Source organism: Phocoena phocoena, chromosome 7 (assembly GCF_963924675.1).
Source record: "Phocoena phocoena chromosome 7, mPhoPho1.1, whole genome shotgun sequence".
Taxonomy (NCBI): Eukaryota; Metazoa; Chordata; class Mammalia; order Artiodactyla; family Phocoenidae; genus Phocoena; species Phocoena phocoena.
Window position 1 is genome coordinate 77643157 of NC_089225.1, and position 22492 is coordinate 77665648.

General features: G+C 38.1%; 1 protein-coding gene across 1 annotated transcript; it reads left to right on the plus strand.

Annotated features, from left to right (window-relative positions):
* The first annotated feature begins 2303 nt into the window (after window positions 1-2303).
* MARS2 (methionyl-tRNA synthetase 2, mitochondrial) lies at window positions 2304-4581 on the plus strand. The gene has a single exon (XM_065880904.1). The coding sequence runs from the start codon at window positions 2334-2336 to the stop codon at window positions 4113-4115; it is 1782 nt and encodes a 593-aa protein (XP_065736976.1). The 5' UTR covers window positions 2304-2333; the 3' UTR covers window positions 4116-4581.
* The last annotated feature ends 17911 nt before the right edge of the window (window positions 4582-22492 follow it).

The window sequence follows — 22492 nt, forward strand, 5'->3', positions numbered from 1 at the left end:
TTATACTTAGTTGAGCTGACAAAAAATTAAGAAGTAGATGATATCAAGAATTAGGGAGACCTCTTTAAGGGTATGTTGCTGATGGGAATGTAAATTTGTTTAATCATGTTGGAAAATAGCATTATCTTGTGAAACTGAACTTTCACATCCTCTACGATCAAGCAATAGCATTCCTAGGTATACACCCATGAGAAACTTTAGCATATAAGTACCAGGAGATATATGTAGATGAGAAAATTAATAGCAGTACGATTTCTAAGAGCAAAAAACTTGAACCACTCAAGTGTGCATTACCAGCCATTTCTTTTAAGAAGCTCTACTATAAAGGAGAGGAAAGAAATGCAGCAGTAGTGGAGATTGAGAATTTTTTTCTTTTTAAGATGGGAGAAAAAATAGCATGTTTGTACATTGAAGAATTGATTCCATGGACAAGGGTGAAAAAAAGAATTGGGGGAGAAAAAAAAATTTCTGGAGAAACTGATTTCTCAGATACTTAAACTGGGTTTGTCTCGTAGTTCTGGAGGGTACCGTACATACCCTCCAGTTTTAAGTTTTACCTATCCTTCTCTTGCCCTTCTTAAACTGCTGGATCAAATAGCACATTAACTAAGTAGCCAAAGGATATTTGTTGTATCTATTGTAAATCCTAAAGAGCATTTGATTGGTCTACTTTCTATATCACCACGGAAATCAGATCCAACTTACCATATGTCTCAATTCATAAATTATTATGCAGCAGTCAAAATGAATTAACTAGTTACTGGCAAAAACATGAATACACTATATGTGGTATGGTATCTTTTTTTGTTTTTTGGCTGTACCGTGTGGCTTCTGCGATCTTAGTTCCCGGACCAGGGATTGAACCCCAGCTACTGCAGCCACTGCCAAGTCCTAACCACTGGACCACCAGGGAATTCCCATGATATCCTTTTTTAGAATGTTTCATACAAGCAAAATTAAACAATATGTTGCTTAGACATACTTTATATGTAATAACATAAATGCAAAAGTACAAAATTCAGGACAATGATTACCTCTGGGAGGAAGACAGGAAGACAAGGAGAAACAGAGCACATAGATCTAAATCACTGGTAATCTCCTAGTTCAGTGGTTCTCAAACTTTGGTGTGCATCAGAATCACCTAGAAAACTCATTAAAACCTAGACTGCTGGGTACCACCCCCAGAGTTTTTGATTCAGGAGGGGAGTGTGGGGCCTAAGAATATGCATTTCTAACAAGGTTCCAGGTGCTGCTAATGCTGTTCTTTTGGGACCACATTTAGAGAACCACTTCTAGTTTTTAGGTTGGCTTGTGGGGTCACAGGTGTTCCATTCCATTTTATTATTAAATTTTATTATTAAATTAATCAAATAAAATTATTTTATTACTAAATTATTATTTTAATTATTAAGTTAAATGGGGGAAAAAAAAGATAGACCAAAGATGAGAGTATGTCAAGAAGCAAGGATTAATATTAATCCAATTCTGGGCTCCCGAGTCATCCTTTTCGAAAAGAGCTAGGGTTCCCTTACTAAAGCAAACTTGAAAAACACTGCTCTAGAAGAACTTCAAAACGATTTAAAAAGAATATTACTAACAACAACATTGAGAAATAAATTTGAAGACTGCTTTTTCCTTAGGTGCAGAGTGACAACGTACTGCATTCCAGCTTTCTGGATCTCAGTAATCTTTGCAAAGACTGGGAACATCACAAGCCTACCTCTTTTGTTGATTCAACAAAAACTGCGTTTAGAGAAAGGATTTCTCTTACTTTTTCAGTTCTTATCCTTCACTCAAGTGCTTTAGGTCATTGTTTTTCTTCCTTCCCTTCCCCCCCCCCCCTTTTGGATTTATTGTGCCCACTAGGCTCTGAGAGGAAATGTATATGATATTTCAGATCCCTACGTTTACCAGAGCCTACGTAGAGGGCACACTCCTGCAATGTGCCAGCCACTGGCTGGTGTTTCAGAAATGCCTGAATACAAAATTCTTGCCCACAAGCAACTCAGTCTAGAGAAAAAAACCAGATTCATAAATATAAAATTACAAAGCAGGACACGCAGTATGATATAGAAAGATAAAGATTTATCTGCTTCATAACCTCTCCTCCAGCCAGTTCCTCTAAGCTATCGTTCTTGCTCGCTCCCGCAATTCACAACCGCTGTAACCGAGGCCCACGGAGGGGGAGAGCGGGCGGAGCGGCGGAGGGCCGGCGCTCGGGGCCGGACTTCATTGGCTCTCTGGACGGAAGCGGCGGTGCGGCTCGGCTGCGCATGCGCCCCTCACACGTGCTTCCAGAACGCCCCCACCGCCGCTTCAGCTCCGCAGGCATCATGCTGCGGATTTCTGCCTTTCGGCTGCTAGGACGCACGGGGGCGAGTAGGCTCTCGCTCCTGGAGGACTTTAGCTTACGCCACTACAGTTCGGACCCTCTCGGTGTCCGGGACGATACCCGCGACGCGCGCGCCTATTTCACCACACCCATCTTCTACGTGAACGCGGCGCCGCACATCGGGCACCTGTACTCGGCGCTACTGGCTGACGCCCTGTGCCGACACCATCGCCTCCGAGTTCCCAGCGCCGCCGCCACGCGATTCTCCACTGGTACCGATGAGCACGGCCTCAAGATTCAGCAGGCAGCAGCCGCTGCGGGCCTGGCTCCGTCCGAGCTGTGCGACAGAGTCTCTGCCCAGTTCCAGCAGCTTTTCCGGGAGGCTGACATCTCCTCCACCGACTTCATCCGCACCACTGAGGCCCGGCATCGGATGGCTGTGCAGCATTTCTGGGGGGTGCTGAAGGCTCGGGGTCTTCTCTACAAGGGGCTCTATGAAGGTTGGTATTGCGCCTCCGACGAGTGCTTCCTGCCTGAAGCCAAGGTCACCAGGCAGCCCGGCCCGTCGGGGGATTTGTGTCCTGTATCTCTGGAGAGCGGGCATCCCGTCTCCTGGACCAAGGAAGAAAACTACATTTTCAGGCTTTCCCAGTTCCGGGAGCCGCTCCAGCGGTGGCTGCGGGGCGACCCTCAGGCCATCACCCCGGAGCCATTCCATCACGCAGTCCTTCAGTGGCTGGAAGAGGAGCTGCCTGACCTATCCGTCTCTCGAAGGAGTAGCCACTTGCACTGGGGCATTCCGGTGCCGGGGGACGATTCGCAGACCATCTACGTATGGCTGGATGCCTTGGTCAACTACCTTACTGTAATTGGCTACCCAAACGCTGAGTTCAAATCTTGGTGGCCCACCACCTCTCATATCATAGGCAAGGACATTCTCAAATTCCATGCTATCTATTGGCCTGCCCTCCTCTTAGGGGCCGGCATGAGCCCACCACACCGCATCTATGTTCACTCCCACTGGACAGTCTGTGGTCAAAAGATGTCTAAGAGCTTGGGCAACGTGGTGGATCCCAGGACATGCCTTGACCGCTATACTGTGGATGGCTTCCGCTACTTTCTCCTTCGTCAGGGCGTCCCCAACTGGGACTGTGATTACTATGGTGAAAAGGTGGTTAAGTTGTTGGATTCTGAGCTGGCATTTGCTTTGGGAGGTCTCTTGAACCGATGCACTGCCAAGAGAATAAATCCTTCTGGGACCTATCCGGCTTTTTGCACTACCTGTTTTCCCAGTGAGCCAGGGCTGGTGGGGCCATCAGGTCGTGCTCAGGCAGAGGACTATGCTCTGGTGAGCGCAGTGGCCACTTTGCCCAAGCAGGTGGCAGACCACTATGATAACTTTCAGATCTATAAGGCCCTGGAGGCAGTATCCAGCTGTGTCCGGCAAACTAATGGCTTTGTCCAAAGGCATGCACCATGGAAGTTGAACTGGGAGAGCCCAGTGGATGCTCCCTGGCTGGGTACTGTGCTTCATGTGGCCTTGGAATGTTTGCGAGTCTTTGGAACTTTGCTCCAGCCTGTCACCCCAAGCCTAGCTGACAAGCTGCTGTCTAGGTTGGGGGTCTCTGCCACAGAGAGGGGCCTTGGAGAGCTCCATTTCTTGCCTCGATTCTATGGACATCCATGCCCTTTTGAAGGGAGGAGGCTGGGACCTGAAACTGGGGTCTTGTTTCCAAGACTGGACCAGTCCAGGGCCTGGCTGGTAAAAACCCATAAGACCTAGAAACTCAGTTCTTATTAGCTGTGGTAAAAATGCAAACATCTTATTTTCTTATTCTTCATTTTCAGGAAAGTTATACTAATGCTTTCTGAAGTGTTGCATCAAATGAGCACATAAGTAATGTCCCTGTGAAAAGAGGTTTGTAGCCTTTCAGGAGCCTACTCCCTACTCTTCAGTTCTCTGTGTCCATTAACCACTGTCCTTTGCACCCCAGTGTCTCTAAGATGTCTCCAGGGGAAAGGTGGTAAGAGACAACTTGGCTGATACTACTCCTTCTCATTGTGCCTCTGTCCAAACCACAGTTATTTGCCCAGACTACCTCTCATGGTTTGTTTTTCACTGGCCTGGCCTCTGCTGGGCAAATTAGTGCGTGTGGAGGTTGGAGACCCCCTCCCTCAGCTTTTACTTTGTTATATATGTTGGGTCTCCGGTTAAAAAGAGGTTGTTTCATTAAACCTTTAAAAACCAGTGTCCTAGACTAGATGATTTTTGCCTATGTTTATATTCTCAATTCTTAACAACCATGACTCCCTGCTTTGCTAGTTAATAATCCAGTAGTTGTGCTTTGTAACATTACACTTTAACCAGTAGATGGCTCTAGTCTCACACATTTAATTACTTAACATTGAGGTTTCAGAATATTTAGAATAGGTTTTCTGCTTCCTAATTTTGCAAAATTTAAATTTAAAGAAAAAATTTTATTGCTTTCCTTAAAATAAGGATAACTGCAACCACTGCTGTTTTATAGTAAGCAATAGAAAGATCAGAATCCTTAGTTTTTTTCAGACTACTGAAAAAGGACATTTACTCTGTTAAATGTTTAGTAAGCTAATAAGTAAAGGTATCACGTTTGTTTGGACTATGATGAATTATAAAGCTCTTTTTTTTTTTTTTTTTTTTTTTTTTATGGTACGTGGGCCTCTTACTGTTGCGGCCTCTCCTGTTGCGGAGCACAGGCTCTGGACGCGCAGGCTCAGCGGCCATGGCTCATGGGCCTAGCCGCTCCGCGGCATGTGGGCTCTTCCCGGACCGGGGCACGAACCCATGTCCCCTGCATTGGCAGGCGGACTCTCAATCACTGCGCCACCAGGAAAGCCCCTATTAAGCTCTTTTGAGGTACTTGGTATGTTAAAAATTTTTTAAACTTTAATAACATTAGGTTTATAGGTATGATTTTAAAAATCTGTAGATAGTTCAAAAGGGCAATATTTTCTTTATATTTTTTGGTCTTAATTTTGTTATCCACATACATAATTTACCTTATATGATTTCTTTTGGTCAGTCAGGATCTATAATACAATATAGAAATTGTGGAATAGCTAATATAAATGTTAATACATTTACTTTCAAGTAGTTTTTACTAATTTCCCTTTGCTCCTTTAACTTATTAAAGTTTAAAAGTTTCTGAGTACCTTATCCAGATCTCTTCTGTTGCATTTGTTGAAGGTGATGGTGAAGGGAGGAAATGATCAATGCTCCAGGAATCTCAAACTGGATTTAGGGATCTCTCCAAGGCTCCATAAGAGAACATCACAGAGAAGATGTTAAGGTATCAACTTATACAATGACTACAACATAGTAAGCCAGCATTATATCTCATAGGTGATTGGACAGCTAGGGCAAAGTTTAAAATGAGAACTTGCCTTGAGATATCCATTCTAAGCATGGTAGCAAGCAGAGAGGGCTCACCATGAAGTAAACTGTGCTGGTAGTTCCCCCAGATTTATTCTGGGTGCTACTGTTCAGCTCCAGTTTCTGTTTATTAGTTGGTGTGGCGAAAGATTTCTGGTTACTTGGAAACATTGCTTAGAAAAGAATGCTTGAAGGCATTCTAAAGGTGGAAGGACCATTTCTACCAGTTCCTTTAGATCCTCCTTATTCTTCATAATGGAATCCTGGGCTTTCCATATGACATATTCCAGTTACCTGCTGGGATTACTAGGGTAGATTACTGGGACCTAGGATGGAGTGTAATGTCTCAGGACTGGACAGCAGAGTAGTGAAAGAGATGGGATGTGTTTACATGGATGAAGGAAAACAGACTTGGAAAACCAGCATTGATAACTTCTGCCTTCGAAGTGCCATTATGTCTTACAGTTCCTATCATGAACGGAGGGACAGTGTCTTCCACTGGAATGATCTTACCTATGGCCTAATGCTGGTCAGTACACTGGACATTGGCTTGCTGGGTGTTAATAGAGTTCCTTTTGTGCAGTCTGTCATTTGTGTAGGCACTTAACTTCTACCAGAGTATTTGTGGTACTGGAGGACACAGGAAAACAGGGAAACCAAAGAGGAGAGGGCATAATTTTTACAGAAGACAGGATATTTTGAGTGAAGAAGTGTGGTAAGTTGGATATGACTTATTCTGTGGTGATATGGAAGATGAACCAGTTGGATTCTCTGTAGGAGGCAAAACAGGTAAAGCAAATACCCTTTGGGTACCGAGGTGATGTGTTATTTAATCCAGCAGTTTAAGAGTGGCAAGTGGAGGATAGGCGAGACTTAAAACTGGCAGGGATGCACTTCCAAGAGAGGACATCCTAACCACTTGTGGGAGAAGATGATGATAAACTTGTAGACATCTAAGAAGTCCCCTATTCCAGAATTGCTAACACCTTATCTGGCATCTTGTGGGTTCCTTGACCAGAAAGGAAGTTTCTCCCAAGTACTACCCTAAGGCTGTCAACTATTCATTTTCGAGTATTCTTGGAGGCAGTGTTGCATGAGTGATAGAGCACTGTTCAGGTGTTCATGGAATGTCACATTAAAGTAATAATAAGCTGTCAACCCAGTAGACTACAGTCTACTATGAAGTCATGCAAGAAGTTGTGGGCAGTGTATATGTGTGGCACCATTGTATATTAGAGGGCTATTCCACAAGTGAACTCGTAGATTAGGCACCTCAGAAGTCAGAAGACCTATGGTTATGTGGAGGTCAAGAATAGGCAGGAACAAGAAATAGTTACAGTCTCATTTCATTGAAATCTCACACTTACTCTGGAAGTAGGCCTCATTATTTTTCTTAAGCACCTGTGTGACTATAAGGGCTGAGAAGAGCCTGATAAATTGAATTTTAAGTTGATGTGCTCAAGAAGGCACAGGCTGAGACATGGGCTCTGAGGCACAGGCCTTTTTTCTTTTTCCCCTATACCTGTATCTATGATTGGCACATAACTCTTTAGATCTGGGAAGTTCCGAAATTGAAGTAAAGTTGGTCAGGTTGTGGGCCTCCGACTAGGAAGACTTACAATCATGAAGTAGCTTGGGTAGCAGGTGGCAGTACCAACCATTCAACAGATTACTCCTTGGGCATTATGGTAGGGATGGTTTCCTGGCTGGCTGTTTCACCCCTAAGTGAGTGTGTAGTTGCAGTGTTGGCCTGCATTAGTGTAACCTTGAGTTACAGTGGGGAAGCAGCCATGCCTCTTGACTAAAACTTGGTCTATAAAGCTGCTGTCTGAGAATCTATAATTGCCTCCTAGAGGCAGTTCCCCGCTATCCATAGTTCTACCAGATGGAGAACAACTGTTCTTGCTGGTAAGGTCTGGGACGCTGTAAACCTTGATGGGTCCTTGCCCTCATCTTTTGCCAGAATGAGTAATATCAGTGGATCTGAAAAGGTATGGACCTACTGGCAGTCGTGTGTCTATTTTTGCTGAGAAAGTTACCTAGTTCAGAGAGCCTGGGGGGAGCTAGGGCACAGGGTGAGGTAGCCAAGAGTACAAGTTAGGGGGTTCAGTTCTAGAACAAAGCCTTGGAGCCCCTTGCAAAACTAAGACAGTATGAAATATGTCATTTCAGCACAACACAGCTGGCCCTGCCCCTTCTTGTAGGAGCTTTGGATAGGACTGGTTAACTTCTATCAATAGGAACACACTAAATTTGGAGGTTAACATTGCTGGAAGGGCCAGAATAGTAACAACCAAGTTAATTAAGGTTAATTAGTGGGGATTTTAGCCTTTCAAGAAGAGGGTCTTACTTCTTTTTTGAGATAGAGGATAGGAGAAGCCCAGCCTAAGCTGCTTTCTTCTATCATCAAGAACTACTTTGAGCTGAGAAGAAGGGACTAACCAGTGTTGGCCTGCATTAGTGTAACCTTAGAGGTGAAACTGACTTATTTTTTAGGTAGTCCTGGGTTACCCAGTATAGATCCTCTGAATTAAGGGGAACCATCTAACGGAATAGTTGACCATATGTAAAATACCTTGCTTAAGATTATATCACATTAATCAGTTTCTACTTGAATTTCCATGATGAGTAAAGGAGATTGGGAAGAGAGGTACACACCAAGAGGATCTTCCTATGGCCTTGACAACTACAAACAATAAACTCTCTACTGTGCCTCTTCTCATGAATAGCTATTGGGAGCTTCAGCCTTACTTGGATCTTCACCAAAGTAAGGTGAGACTATATTATAGAAGTTCCATCCTTGGTTATGAACTATTTCATTCCCATTTGGTTTATGACACAGTTTACTCACCATAGATTTTCAAGTCCACACAGCTCCTCACTTAAGAACAGTATGGTATGAGATGTCAGAATGTTTCAGGAAACCAAATGTATGATCTGCAAGAAGAAAATAACTCCAAGGAGAGATGAGCTCTGCCTTCAATTCATTAAGGATTTTTGGATGAAACATCTGCAGAGGGCCTGGAAGATTCACTGGGTAAGCTGGAGGGACAGCTCTAGGAATAACTGTGGAAATGGATGTTGCTAATTTTCTTAGTGTATGGTAGGGGTAAAATGGTACCAGCCTCCCTATGCTACCACTCTTAAGGCCATGCCTTGTACATATACCCCCTCATTGGTTGACAGTCACTGGTTTGTGGGATTGAACAGGAAGATGAACCTTCAAAAATTAGTTTATGGTTGACTGTTACAGATTGGAATCATTGTTCTATTCTCTTAATTTAATACATTCAATAAAAATATGATTCATTACACATTTTTTCCTGATTAAAATACTTTTAAAAGGGTAATAACCTTTACTCTGGAACACATTAAATATGATAGTTTCAGTAATCTGACTTCCTTTGAACTAATCTAGAAATGTCTACTGGTTAAAAGCCTGTAAATATTAAATAATAAATATTAAATAATTAAATATTAATTGTGTAAATATTACACAATTTAGTTAATCATTAAAATAATACAACTAGAATGTATTTCTTCTTAGCCAGATGAAATGTTTAAAAAAACTCAGTCCAACAGAAGACAGGAAGGTGAAAAAAAGGGCAAAGAAAAATGAAAAATATGGTAAAAGAAAACCCATAATAAGATGGCAGAAATGCATATAAATATATCAGTAATTATAATAAAACAAAATATCATAGGATGGACTTTCTGTCAAAAGACAGCAATATTCAAGCTTAAAGTTAGCTATATGTAGTTAAAAGGTATATACTTAAACATAACAAAATAAGACATGAAGAAACACTAGGCATATGTTAACCAAAAGAAAGCTGGTATCATAATATTAATAGTAGACAATCTATTTTGAGGGGAAAACCATTACTAAAGATGAAGTGAGACTTAATATAAAAGGAATAATGTACCGATAAGTTATAACAATTAAACTTGTATAATCTAACAACAGCCTCAAAATATAAAAAGTTAAAACTGAAAATGACAAGAAATGTTCAAATTTGGAAAGAAATGAGACTGCCATTTGTGAGTTCAGAGAAACCAGGCAATGAGAAAGTAAAAATTAATAACTTATACTAGACATTAGCATTTCAATCTTTAATGCTCACTACCCAAGTGTATCATCACTGTGTAGAAAAAAATGAAAAATTTATAGCAGGTAAGGTTTTGTGACTCTAAAACCTTATCTTTTCCATGCATGCTTCTGCGAAAATAATAACTTGATTTTTGAATAGAAATGTCAGCAAATATACGTGTTCAGTGAGTCCTCTCTGGATTGTTAAAAGGGGAGGATCCCATGGCCATAATTCTGCCAGATTTTCTAATTGAAGAAATCTTCTACTTGAAGATAAATGAAGATGAAGGAAGAGGACCGCCAGTTCTGTGTTCCTTATTTGTGTTCTCTCATTTACTTTTTCCATCAACCCTATGAAGTATTATTCTAACTCTGTTTAACTGATAGGAAATTGAGACACAGAGACATTAAGTAACTTGGCTAAGGTTATACAGCTTATAAAACAGGAGAGCCTAGACTCAAACTTGTTATAGTGCCAGAGCCTCAGCACCATCCTTAACATCAACACCACGACAATCCCTGAGTGTATACTGAGGGAACTGTACTGTGGGGAAGAGGAAGCAGTAAAATCAGATCCAAAGATCTGAAGATGAAAGGTCTAAATAAGAACACTTAATTAAAATACATTCAGTGTTTCAAGAAGAGGAATTGGTTCTTGATAGCTAGATTATGAAACATATGAGTGCCAAAAATGAAACTTAGAAAAAATGCTTACCTTATCATGAAATATATTTCTTTTTTTGCTTTCAAGTTTCCTTTGTATTTGAAGCCTGCTTATGTGTTCTAGTGTAAATTGTTAAAAATTTAAATAACTCTATAGTCTCTATTTTTCTTTTTCCTTAAGATTATTGTTTCTTATTTTCAGAAGTGTTCCAAATTTTTGAATCCAACAGTTCCCTAAGTGAAAGTATGTTGTCATAAATTCATAAATCTAAGTATTTAAAAATAACATTTTACTAATCAACACTTTATATATTTATCTCTAAACATGAAAACGTATCAATATTTAAGAGTTTTATTTGAATTAATTATTAAAGTAACAAAGCCAGAGAATTTTATTAGAGGTCACAAACACTGAAATTTTTTCATTTCATACATACAGTTTTAATACAAATGAACTAATTAAAAGACTCATCTATTTATTAACAATTTAAGTTCTATGAATTTACTGAACATCTCTTACTATATTCTTATGACATCTTTCCTAACAAGCTTGCAGAAACCAGATTAAATGCCCTTGACTCTAGTTATTACCAAAGCAAATACCACCCTGTTAGCTAAAATGCCACATACTGGATAATTCCTGGTAAATTATATCTGATATATATCATATATGATGGTCAAGACATGTTTTAACTTCCACAGATTAGAGACTTTATTATGAATTGCATAAAGAATACTCTGTCATATTTTACTTTTTAAATGAAATGTAGCTAAAGTTGGACATGGGCTACACCTTGAAGAAGTTCAGGATGAAACCTATGTGTATATAGGTCTCTTAGCTATCATCTGAATTATATTTTTAAAAATATATCAAAAGGTTTTAAAGTTCTTGCTAACTTGGAAGCTAAGAACATCTACACCTTTATTTTACGTTTTAAATAATTTCTTCAGAACTCTGTTTAAATTCAAGCTATATAATCCCATAGTTAGCAAGGCATGATGGGTACTTTTCCAGTATTTTTTGCATGGTAGATTATGACTTGCTTATAGAATCAGACTGATGTATTATAAAAAATACCCTACATATAGCATTTTTAAGATTACCTTTAAAAATCACTTGCTGAAGGAATTTATATAGGCATTCCTAAAGCAAAGAACCTTCAATCCTGGTAAACTGAAATTATTGCATTAACTTTTTATATTTAAATTTCTATAAAAATTATTTTATGGAAACTCTCTACATTTTTAAAAAACAAAACTTTTTAGTCCTGAGTTCAGTTTCATTTTACAGCTCATTACTGGAATGTAATTAAATAAATCAAGTTACAATGTGTAAGAAGCCCATTTTGGTATTATAGAAGATCATTAAGTACTAAAATAAAATGAATTATTGAAAATATATATAGTTAAGTGCATGAAAGCTGATGGTTGGATTTTCACACCATTTTAAATTTAGGAGTACTTTTTGCTGAGTATAAAGGAAATATTTTTAACATTCATTATGACATTGACCCATTTAAAAAAAATCTATTAATAATCAGTCCTCAAAGAATAAAGTTTTTCTTATTAAAAGGTTGTCCACATAAAAATCAGCTTCTAGAAGGTAATTAATTCCTAACAAATTTTAAATAAAGCATCTTTGGATGTAAATAATATCATAAAATTGGTTTTCTAGCCTAAGGAGACTATATAGCACTTCTTTATTTTTCCATAGTTCATGGAGACCATCTAGAAGTGAAGCTATGAGTTATGGGGCACAAAAACCAGTATAAATATATAACTGTGTAGCTAAGTGTAAAAATTAGGAAATCAACCTAATCTCAGACAGAAAAACAAAGGAAAAATAATGAAAACTTACTGCTTAACATCTAAGGTAGTGTTAAGGGGGCTAGCCAAGTTCAGCTAAGTTATCAAAACCCATCATTGGTAAGTTTGTAGAGGCAGATGTTTTAAATATTCAATATGTGAAGGCAGGTAAGTCTGAGCTTGAGTTTTAAACAAGTCATTCTTTAAATACAGACACACAGCTAGGGCACAGGCATAAAAATGTATTTGGTAAACATAGAATTGTTGCTGAGTTTATTTTCATTTTTCCTTTGGCACAGACATTAGGATATTAAATGTGTTATTTTATTGAGAGCCATTCTCACAAACAATTGGATATTGCCTGAATAAAATAACCCTAAGGTTGACTTTACTAGTCAGTATTTGGGTATGTATAGGGTAGGAAAGATTTACATCTATTAGTATCTTTTAAAAAATAGTTTGCATAATAGATCAGATACTAATAAGGATTTTAGGAAGTTTGCTCTATGTGTTGCTAAAGATATGTAAGTGGATATTGTGTAGCTTTCTTTGCTTTGGTACCAAAGTTAGACATGTTAAAAACAAAAATCCTAAATATCATTAGCAAGAAACACATTGAAAGTATTAAAAATAACCTCAAATTGTTAGTGTATACTTTAGAATTGTTATCCTTTAGATGTTTTCTCCAAAATACCAAAGGAAAAAAAAAAAGATATGCTTTCTTAGGTAATACTATTTCCTTTATGTACTGTCATTGGTTGTTTCAGAACTATATGAGGCTAAGCATGAGGGTTTAGTTTCCTTATCTTTGTTCATTTTTATATCAGGGCATAATAAAAAGGACCTTGATAATTAAAAGCTAAAACGTTGATCTCATAGTTATTAAAGCTGTTTTTGCTATCATGGATATGTTATATTAGCTATAAAATAAGAGGAAAACATCACAATATAAGCAGAACAGGTTTTTTTGGGTACATTAACTTTCATACTACCTCCATTTTTTCTGTATTTTATATCTGGAGAGAAAAATGAAATAATCTTTACAGAATTGAATGAATCCACTGTGGAAGTACATCAAAACATTTTGGTAAAGAGCACAACTGCCTACAATATATTAGCTAAGATAAATACCAATGTAAATCTTTTTTTGAAGCAAAATGCAATTCTTGGACTCTAGAAATTTATAAAAGTTTTAGAATAAAAATGCCTTGTTATATACTGAATAAGCCTGAATTATAAATATGGGATTAAAATGTATACTGAAAACACCAGACAGGTGGAGTATTATATTGTTTCATGATCTTTTTTTTTTTTTTGCGGTACACGGGCCTCTCACTGTTGTGGCTTCTCCTGTTGTGGAGCGCAGGCTCAGCAGCCATGGCCCACGGGCCCAGCTGCTCCGTGGCATGTGGGATCCTCCCGGACCGGGGAACGAACCCGTGTCCCCTACATCGGCAGGCGGACTCCCAACCACTGCGCCACCAGGGAAGCCCCTGTTTTATGATCTTTTTGACTAGGGCTCTAATTATAGAACACTGGACCATAACATACAGCATGCTACTTTCAAAATTAATGTAGCAAAATAAAATACTCTCAATAGGTGGACTGGCCTTTGGATGTGCCAGAATATTCTTTATATTATTTATTCTATAACTGTGCTATTACATTTTATTCCTCAACATAAATATTTTAGCCCAGAAACATTTTGGTGATATACTCCAAAAATATATACATCAATGGATAGTTCATTATTCTTTATGAGACAGGGTTAAAAAAAATTAACTCAAGTTATAACTGGGTTATCTAATATTGTAAGAAAGTTTTAAAGTATAATTTAAAAAAATAAATAATTCTTATTCTTTCCTAACAGAAGTGCAAACCAACTCTAGTTCTTTGAGTGGACATGAAATTAAAATAGTGAAAAAAATAAGACTCCTAGCATTGTGCAATCAAATTTAAATAAATGCTATAATTTCCATGTAGTCAATTTAAATATTGCTTACTTATATAACAATTTTTATTCTTTATTATTAGCCCAACCTTCTATAAAAGGAATATAATGTTTTTGCAGAAGAAAGTTGGGATATATATTAAACAGGTAGCATTTAAAGAAAAGTTGGCATGACCATTTTTTAATTTAAAAAGTTCTACTTAATGTGCTACTTTTTAAAATTATAAACTTTTCCAATTCTGTAAGAACAGACAATCAAGCTTTGTATTTTGTTTTTTTCAAGCTTTGTATTTAAAAGATGAAAAATAATGTGGTTAAGTTTTATTTAGTCACAGTTAATGTTTTTAAAGTCTAAAGACCTCACAAACTAAGACCTGAATGAAAGATAAAAAGGAATATTGACAGTGTCACTGTGTTAAAGGAAGAAATATGTATTGAATCGGACATAATATATGCAGTGAGTGCTTATACTTGCTAAGATGCTATAAGAACCCTTATACTTCTAGTATGAATAACAAGAGGGCCAGAAATAAATATGGAGATATCTTTAAGTACATTTAAGAATTGTATCAACTTTGGCCATAGTAATTAATATAAAATAAATGGTCATAATATGACAGATTTCCAGATATTATATATACAAATTATATATATATATTAATATCTGGCAAAATTTCTAATGTAAACCTAGAATTTGAAATGTTTTATCAAAAACAATATAAGTAAAATATACACAAACCTAGATACACTGAAAACAAAATACTGCGGAAGCTAGAATCTTCTATACATATTATCTCCCTAATTCTCGAGATAGTGTTTTTTTGAATTTACCTTGTTACAACAAATGGTTTGTTGCTATGTATATTCTGTATATGCCATGCTGTGTCTAAAAACTATAAAACATCTGGAATAAAACTGTAAAATCCAAACACCAAAGACGTTTTTAAGTGGTTGCATATGACATTATCATGTTGATAAGATAGCCAGATGATGACCAAATTTTTCAAACTTTATCAAGATACTTGTTTTATAGATATAACCTTTGTTCTATTTGTTACAGATTATAAGTCTGTGTTACTTAAGTGTGTGTGAATTAATAAAGGAAACCATGATTTTATTCTGTAACTCCAGTGTTCTGGCTACTAAGATTTCTTTACTTCCCTTAAAAAAGCAAAAACATTTAACCTTAAGTACATCCAAAACCTCATACTTGTTACCAGACCACACATGGGGCTAGTTGTTTTCTATTATTGGATAAAATAGTTATCCAAGACTCTACTTAACAGAATCAGTAGAGGAAGGTGGAGTAAGAATTGAATCCTCTGCTCTGAAATCTTTTCTAGGATGAAAGTGTGGGCTTCGAGAATATCGAGGTTTCAAACCTACAGATGAAGGTTGAGAAAAGCTTCTTCTCACAGAATGTAACCTTGGTTCCTATTAAGAGATTTAAAGAAAATAATGGTTTTAATGCACTTTAAATGGCTCTTATTTTATTATTACCTAAGGGGAAGATTTAAAAAATAATATTAACTGGTCCTGCATTCTGAGGAGAGAAGGTGTACTTTAGGAAATTCCCACTAGGAAGAGTAGGTTACCTTATAACCTACTGCTAGACAGGGAGGCATCTTAGGGCTATAAAAAGGGCTCACTACAAAGGATCTGAGAATAGCCACATCAAATGGTATTTCTAAATTATTAGGTTATACTTCCTTCTTTGTGCCAGCCCTGAATTTTGGTAAAGATTTGTTAAAAAAAAAAAAAGATTTAGGTACTTAAGTGATATACAAAATTAGAAGGCAGATCCTATGGTTGAGAAAGTGACTAACTAGAGAAAATCAGGTAATTATTAATAAACTTTTGTGTTAATAGAGTGACATCCTGCTGTTAAGTAAAACTTCCATGAATAGAATAAGTCCCAACAAATGATTTTTATTTCATTCACTGCTGAACATAAGGATTGCTGGAGATACTGCTTTTCTCAATGCACTTGAGAATAGGAAAATGTTAGCTAAGGCATCTCTAATGACTAAATGCCTACTTCACAGCATCAGTGTTTAGACAAATCCTTTTGTCTAAAAAAAACTCATCATTTGCTCTGCCTGCTTTAGATGATTTGAGTTTAAATATTGTGATTCAAGAAGAATGTATCAAGGAGCCAAGTTTATCTCATAAAGCTGAATAAAACACTGGAAGTAGCACGTAGGCAAATCAATTGCCCAGCTTGAATGTGACAACAGAAATGGTACAAGTGTTCTAGTAGTTCTTCTAAAAACTAGCAATTTATATTTAGTTACGGGAAATGAACTAAAGCTTCTAAGATAAGCCCCATTCCTCTAAAGAGGCATGGTTGATTACCTATTGTACTTTCCAGGATTTGGCCATATGTGCCATTCTTTTGACTTAAGACTGAACATGTCTACTAACAATTTAGTAGAAACAATTTACCAACGCTAGAATAGTTAACTATCAGGAGTAAGTCATAAAAACAATGGGTAATATTTTAATGGCATATCAGACCTAGATGCTTCTAGGGTTTAAACTGTTTTAAACTGTGCAGTTACACAAAGTTTACTGTATCACTTAAGGATACTTTGTGAAGGTACAAAATAGTCTCCTAACCAGAAAAGAAACATTTATAAAGTATTGTAAAATAAATTAAAAGATAGTTACCAAAGTAAGTGTTGTGAGAAAATTCATTTCAGTGTTATTAAGCTGTATTTAACTGTGGGCACTGTTAGAATTTTTGAGCTAAGGAGACTTCAGTAGGCAATTATGATAGTGATCCATTTATCCTGGAATCACACATTTTATCAGTATAAAAAGTAGCATGAGTTTGGTACTTGTCATTAGGATGTAAAAAAAGATAACTAAACTAGAATAACCCTTACCCCAAATAGCAAACACTACATGGAGGGTCTGTACAAAGACTGATAAATGCCTATATTACAGTTACTAGCAAGAAGAATAGAAAGGAAGAAGAAAAGCAACCAACGGTTCATTTGTTTTTGTTGGTGGACTTTATGTTCTCAAAAACGTGGAAATGTGCCATGTTCCCAAAATATAGAGTAGATGGCACTGCCTATAGGTGGGTATCTTTCGCTCTCAGAGGGATTTAAGTTTTTCTGGAAGGCTTTTCTCACCTTGTGTTCCTTATATTTCCCAGAGTGCTGAATTGCACAACACTTTTAAAGAAAAATTTTGACCAACAATCTAAAAAATTAGATTTTTTTAGGTGGACTCTCAACCACTGCACCACCAGGGAAGCCATGATATTTATTTTTCTGTTTCTGACTTAACTTCACTCTGTGTGACAGTCTCTAGATGCATCCACGTCTCTACAAATGACCCAATTTTGTTCCTTTTTACGACTGAGTAATATTCCATTGTATGTATGGGCCACATCTTCTTTATCCATTTGTCTGTCAATGGGCATTTAGGTTGCTTCCATGACCTGGTTATTGTAAATAGTGCTGCAATGAATATTGGGGTGCATGTGTCTTTTTGAATTATGGTTTTCTCTGGGTATATGCCCAGTAGTGGGATTGCTGGGTCATATGGTAATTCTAATTTTAGTTTTTTAAGGAACCTCCATACTGTTCTCCATAGTGGCTGTATCAATTTTCATTCCCACCAACAGTGCAAGAGGGTTCCCTTCTCTCCACATCCTCTCCAGCATTTGTTGTTTGTAGATTTTCTGATGGTGCCCATTCTAACTGGTGTGAGGTGATACCTCATTGTAGTTTTGATTTGCATTTCTCTAATAATTAGTGATGTTGAGCAGCTTTTCATGTGCTTCTTGGCCATCTGTATGTCTTCTTTGGAGAAATGTCTATTTAGGTCTTCTGCTCAGTTTTGGATTGGGTTGTTTGTTTTTTGTAATATTGAGCTGCATGAGCTGTTTATATAATTTGGAGATTAATCCTTTGTCCAATGATTCGTTTGCAAATATTTTCTCCCATTCTGAGGGTTGTCTTTTCATCTTGTTTATGGTTTCCTTTGCTGTGCAAAAGCTTTGAAGTTTCATTAGGTCCCATTTGTTTATTTTTGTTTTTATTTCCATTACTCTAGGAGGTGGATCAAAAAAGATCTTGCTGTGATTTATGTCAAAGAGTATTCTTCTTATGTTTTCCTCTAAGAGTTTTATAGTGCCTGGCCTTACATTTAGGTCTCTAATCCATTTTGAGTTTATTTTTCTGTATGGTGTTAGGGAGTGTTTTAATTTCATTCTTTTGCATGTAGCTGTCCAGTTTTCCCAGCACCACTTATTGAAGAGACTGTCTTTTCTCCGTATATCCTTGCCTCCTTTGTCATAGATTAGTTGACCATAGGTGCGTGGGTTTATCTCTGGGCTTTCTATCCTGTTCCATGAATCTATATTTCTGTTTTTGTGCCAGTACCATATTGGCTTGATTACTGTAGCTTTGTAGTATGGTCTGAAGTTAGGGAGTCTGATTCCTCCAGCTCCGTTTTTTTCCCTCAAGATTGCTTTGGCTATTCGGGGTCTTTTGTGTGTCCATACAAATTTTAAGATTTTGTGTTCTAGTTCTGTAAAAAATGCCATTGGTAATTTAAAAGGGATTGCACTGAATCTGTAGATTGCTTTGGGTAGTATAGTCATTTTCACAATATTGATTCTTCCAATCCAGGAACATGGTATATCTCTCCATCTGTTGGTATCATCTTTAATTTCTTTCATCAGTGTCTTATAGTTTTCTGCATACAGGTCTTTTGTCTCCCTAGGTAGGTTTATTCCTAGGTATTTTATTCTTTTTGTTGCAGTGGTAAATGGGAGTGTTTCCTTATTTTCTAGTTCAGATTTTTCATCATTAGTGTATTTCTGTGCATTAATTTTGTATCCCGCAACTTTATCAAATTCATTGATTAGCTCTAGTAGTTTTCTGGTGGCACTTTTAGGATTCTCTATGTATAATATCATGTCATCTGCAAACAGTGACAGTTTTACTTCTTCTTTTCCAATTTGTATTCCTTTTATTTCTTTTTCTTCTCTGATTGCCGTGGTTAGGACTTCCAAAACTATGTTGAATAATAGTGGTGGGAGTGGACATCCTTGTCTTGTTCCTGATCTTAGAGGAAATGCTTTCAGTTTTTCACCATTGAGAATGATGTTTCCTGTGGGCTTGTCATATATGGCCTTTATTATGTTGAAGTAGCTTCCCTCTTTGCCCAGTTTCTGGAGAGTTTTTTTTATCATAAATCGGTGTTGAATTTTGTCAAAAGCTTTTTCTGCATGTATTGAGATGATCATTTTTTTTTTTTTTTTTTTTTTCGGTACGCGGGCCTCTCACTGTTGTGGCCTCTCCCGTTGCGGAGCAACAGGCTCCGGATGCGTAGGCTCAGCAGCCATGGCTCACAGGCCCAGCCGCTCCACGGCATGTGGGATCCTCCCAGACTGGGGCACGAATCTGTGTCCCCTGCATTGGCAGGTGGACTCTCAACCACTGCGCCACCAGGGAAGCCCTTTGCCTCTATTCTTTTTCCAAGGTCCTGGATCATCTTCACTATCATTCTGAATTCTTTTTCTGGAAGATTGCCTATCTCCATTTCATTTAGTTGTTTTTCTGGTGTTTTATCTTGTTCCTCCATCTGGTACATAGCCCTCTGCCTTTTCATCTTGTCTGTCTTTCTGTGATTGTGGTTTTTGTTCTACAGGCTGCAGGATTGTAGTTCTTCTTGCTTCTGCTGTCTGCCCTCTGGTCAACTATCATCATTTCTAATTTCATCTGATCTTTAGGAATTAGACACAAACGTAACTGTGGTTGATCATCATCTTTCAAAGTTTCCTTTTATAATGTTTATAATACATAAAGCAAAAGAAAGAAAAGGATAAAACATTCCATGTTCAAGCAGAAGCTATACTGGTTCTCTCTTTTTTTTTCATACTTCCAAAGTGCTCACTCTGTTATTATTAGGAAGCATTGTGAGCAATATGGAGCTTTAAGAGTACCAATGGGGGGTGCTTCCCTGGAGGCACAGTGGTTAAGAATCCGCCTGCCAATGCAGGGGACACGGGTTCGAGCCCTGGTCCAGGAAGATCCCACATGCCGCAGAGCAACTAAGTCCATGTGCCACAACTACTGAAGCCTGTGTGCCTAGAGATCGTGCTCCGGAACAAGGGAAGCCACCGCAATGAGAAGCCTGCGCACCAGAAAGAAGAGTAGCCCCTGCTTGCTGCAACTAGAGAAAGCCCGCGTGCAGCAATGAAGACCCAATGCAGCTTAAAAAAAAAAAAAAAGGAGTACCAGTGGGAACTTCCCTCGTGGTGCAGTGGTTAAGAATCCGCCTGTCAATGCAGGGGACACGGGTTCGAGCGCTGGTCCGGGAAGATCCCATATGCCGCGAAACAACTATGCCTGTGTGCCACAACTACTGAACCTGTGCTCTAGAGCTTGTGAGTCACAACTACTGAGCCCGTGTGCCACAACTACTGAAGCTTGTGTGTCTAGAGCCCATGCTTCGAAACAGGAGAAGCCACTGCAATGAGAAGCTCGTGTACCACAATGAAGAGTAGCCCCTCCTCGCTGCAACTAGAGAAAGCCTGAGCACAGACATGAAGACCCAATGCAGCCAAAAAAAAGAAAAAAAGAGTACCAAGGGGTTCAGAAATGGAAGAAGGAAGGAAGCTGTGAAAAAGCAAGAATGACATTCTCTTAAGTATGAATTAGCTACTTGTAAGCTGGATTCCTTAAGCCAAAACATCGTTCCCATATTGCCTGAATTTCTTCATGTTACATTATACTGTTGGAAATTCTACTAAATTGGATTGAGTGTTTGCATTAACTAACATTCTCTTTATTCTTAGGGAAGTCAAGGAGGAGAAAGATCCTTTTTTCTCCCTTTCTTTTATTCCGCAAATCTAGAATTCAGGTTAGTATTATTAGATTACGTACTTAGCCCAATATTGACATCTTTTCTGGGACTATCTTGTGAATTTAAATATCATCAGTAATATGGTTGGAATTTGGCAAAACTCTTCCAAAATTAAGTATGCTTGATTTCTTTCTTTTCTTTCATTTTAGAGCCATATTTGAAAATGAAAGCAGAGGTGACAGTGTACATATAATGGCTACATAGAAAATATACTTAAGCTCTATCATTTTCAGTCAATGAAAATTAATTGGGGGCTTCCCTGGTGGCACAGTGGTTAATAATCCACCTGCCAATGCAGGGGACATGGGTTCAAGCCCTGGTCCGGGAAGATCCCACATGCTGCGGAGCAACTAAGCCTGTGCACCACAACTACTGAGCCTGTGCTCTAGAGCCTGTGAGCCACAACTACTGAAGCCCACGTGCCTAGAGCCTGTGCTCCGCAACAAGAGGAGCCACCACAATGAGAAGCCTGCACACCGCAACGAAGAGTTAGCCCCCGTTTGCGGCAACTAGAGAAAGCCTACATGTAGCAATGAAGACCCAACGCAGCCATAAAAAGACAGGAGAGCATGCATTAAAAAAAAAAAAGTTTGTCTGAAAGAAAAAAAAGAAAATTAATTGAATTGGGTGGATAAGAAAAGACTCAGGGTCCCTAAAAATTTGGAGAAATTCTATCCAAAATAGAAAATAGAGGTCCTCAGAATGCTAAGAGCCAGAAGGGGGAAAGCCAGATGGAGGGGGAGGTCTTTCTCATGGCCAGCACACTCAGGTTTTTTTTTTTTTAATTGATTCAAACATCAAGGATATGGTACTTGGCAAACAGGTTGGAAAAGAGATATTCAGGTGAATAGACAGTGAATTGTTTCCAGATTAAAAGAGTACAACTGGTAGGCTTAGGGAATTCAAGGGACAGGAAGAATATATAGTTGACTTTTGAACGACACACAGGTTTGAACTGTGAGGCTCCATTGGTAGGTGGATTTTTTTCAATAAATAACTACAGTACTAATCCACCATAGGTTGAATTTACAGATAAGGAACAAGGGAGGAACCACGGATACAGAATGGTGGATATGGAGGGCCATAATTATGCATTATACTCAGGGTGTGTGTGTGTGTCGGTGTCCCTAATCCCCGTGTTGTTTAAGGGTTAATTGTAGTTTGATTTTTCACTTGTAATTTTCCAAAGGGAAAACTGCAAAACACTGAAACCTATTAAAGACAAAGGCCTAGAGAGAATGCAACAAAACCTGTTGATGGTAAGTAATGGGAGGAAAATAAATGCTAAGAACTTTGAGACATTTACTTTGAAGCCTTTGTACTTGAGTCACTTTAAATAACAAAATAACA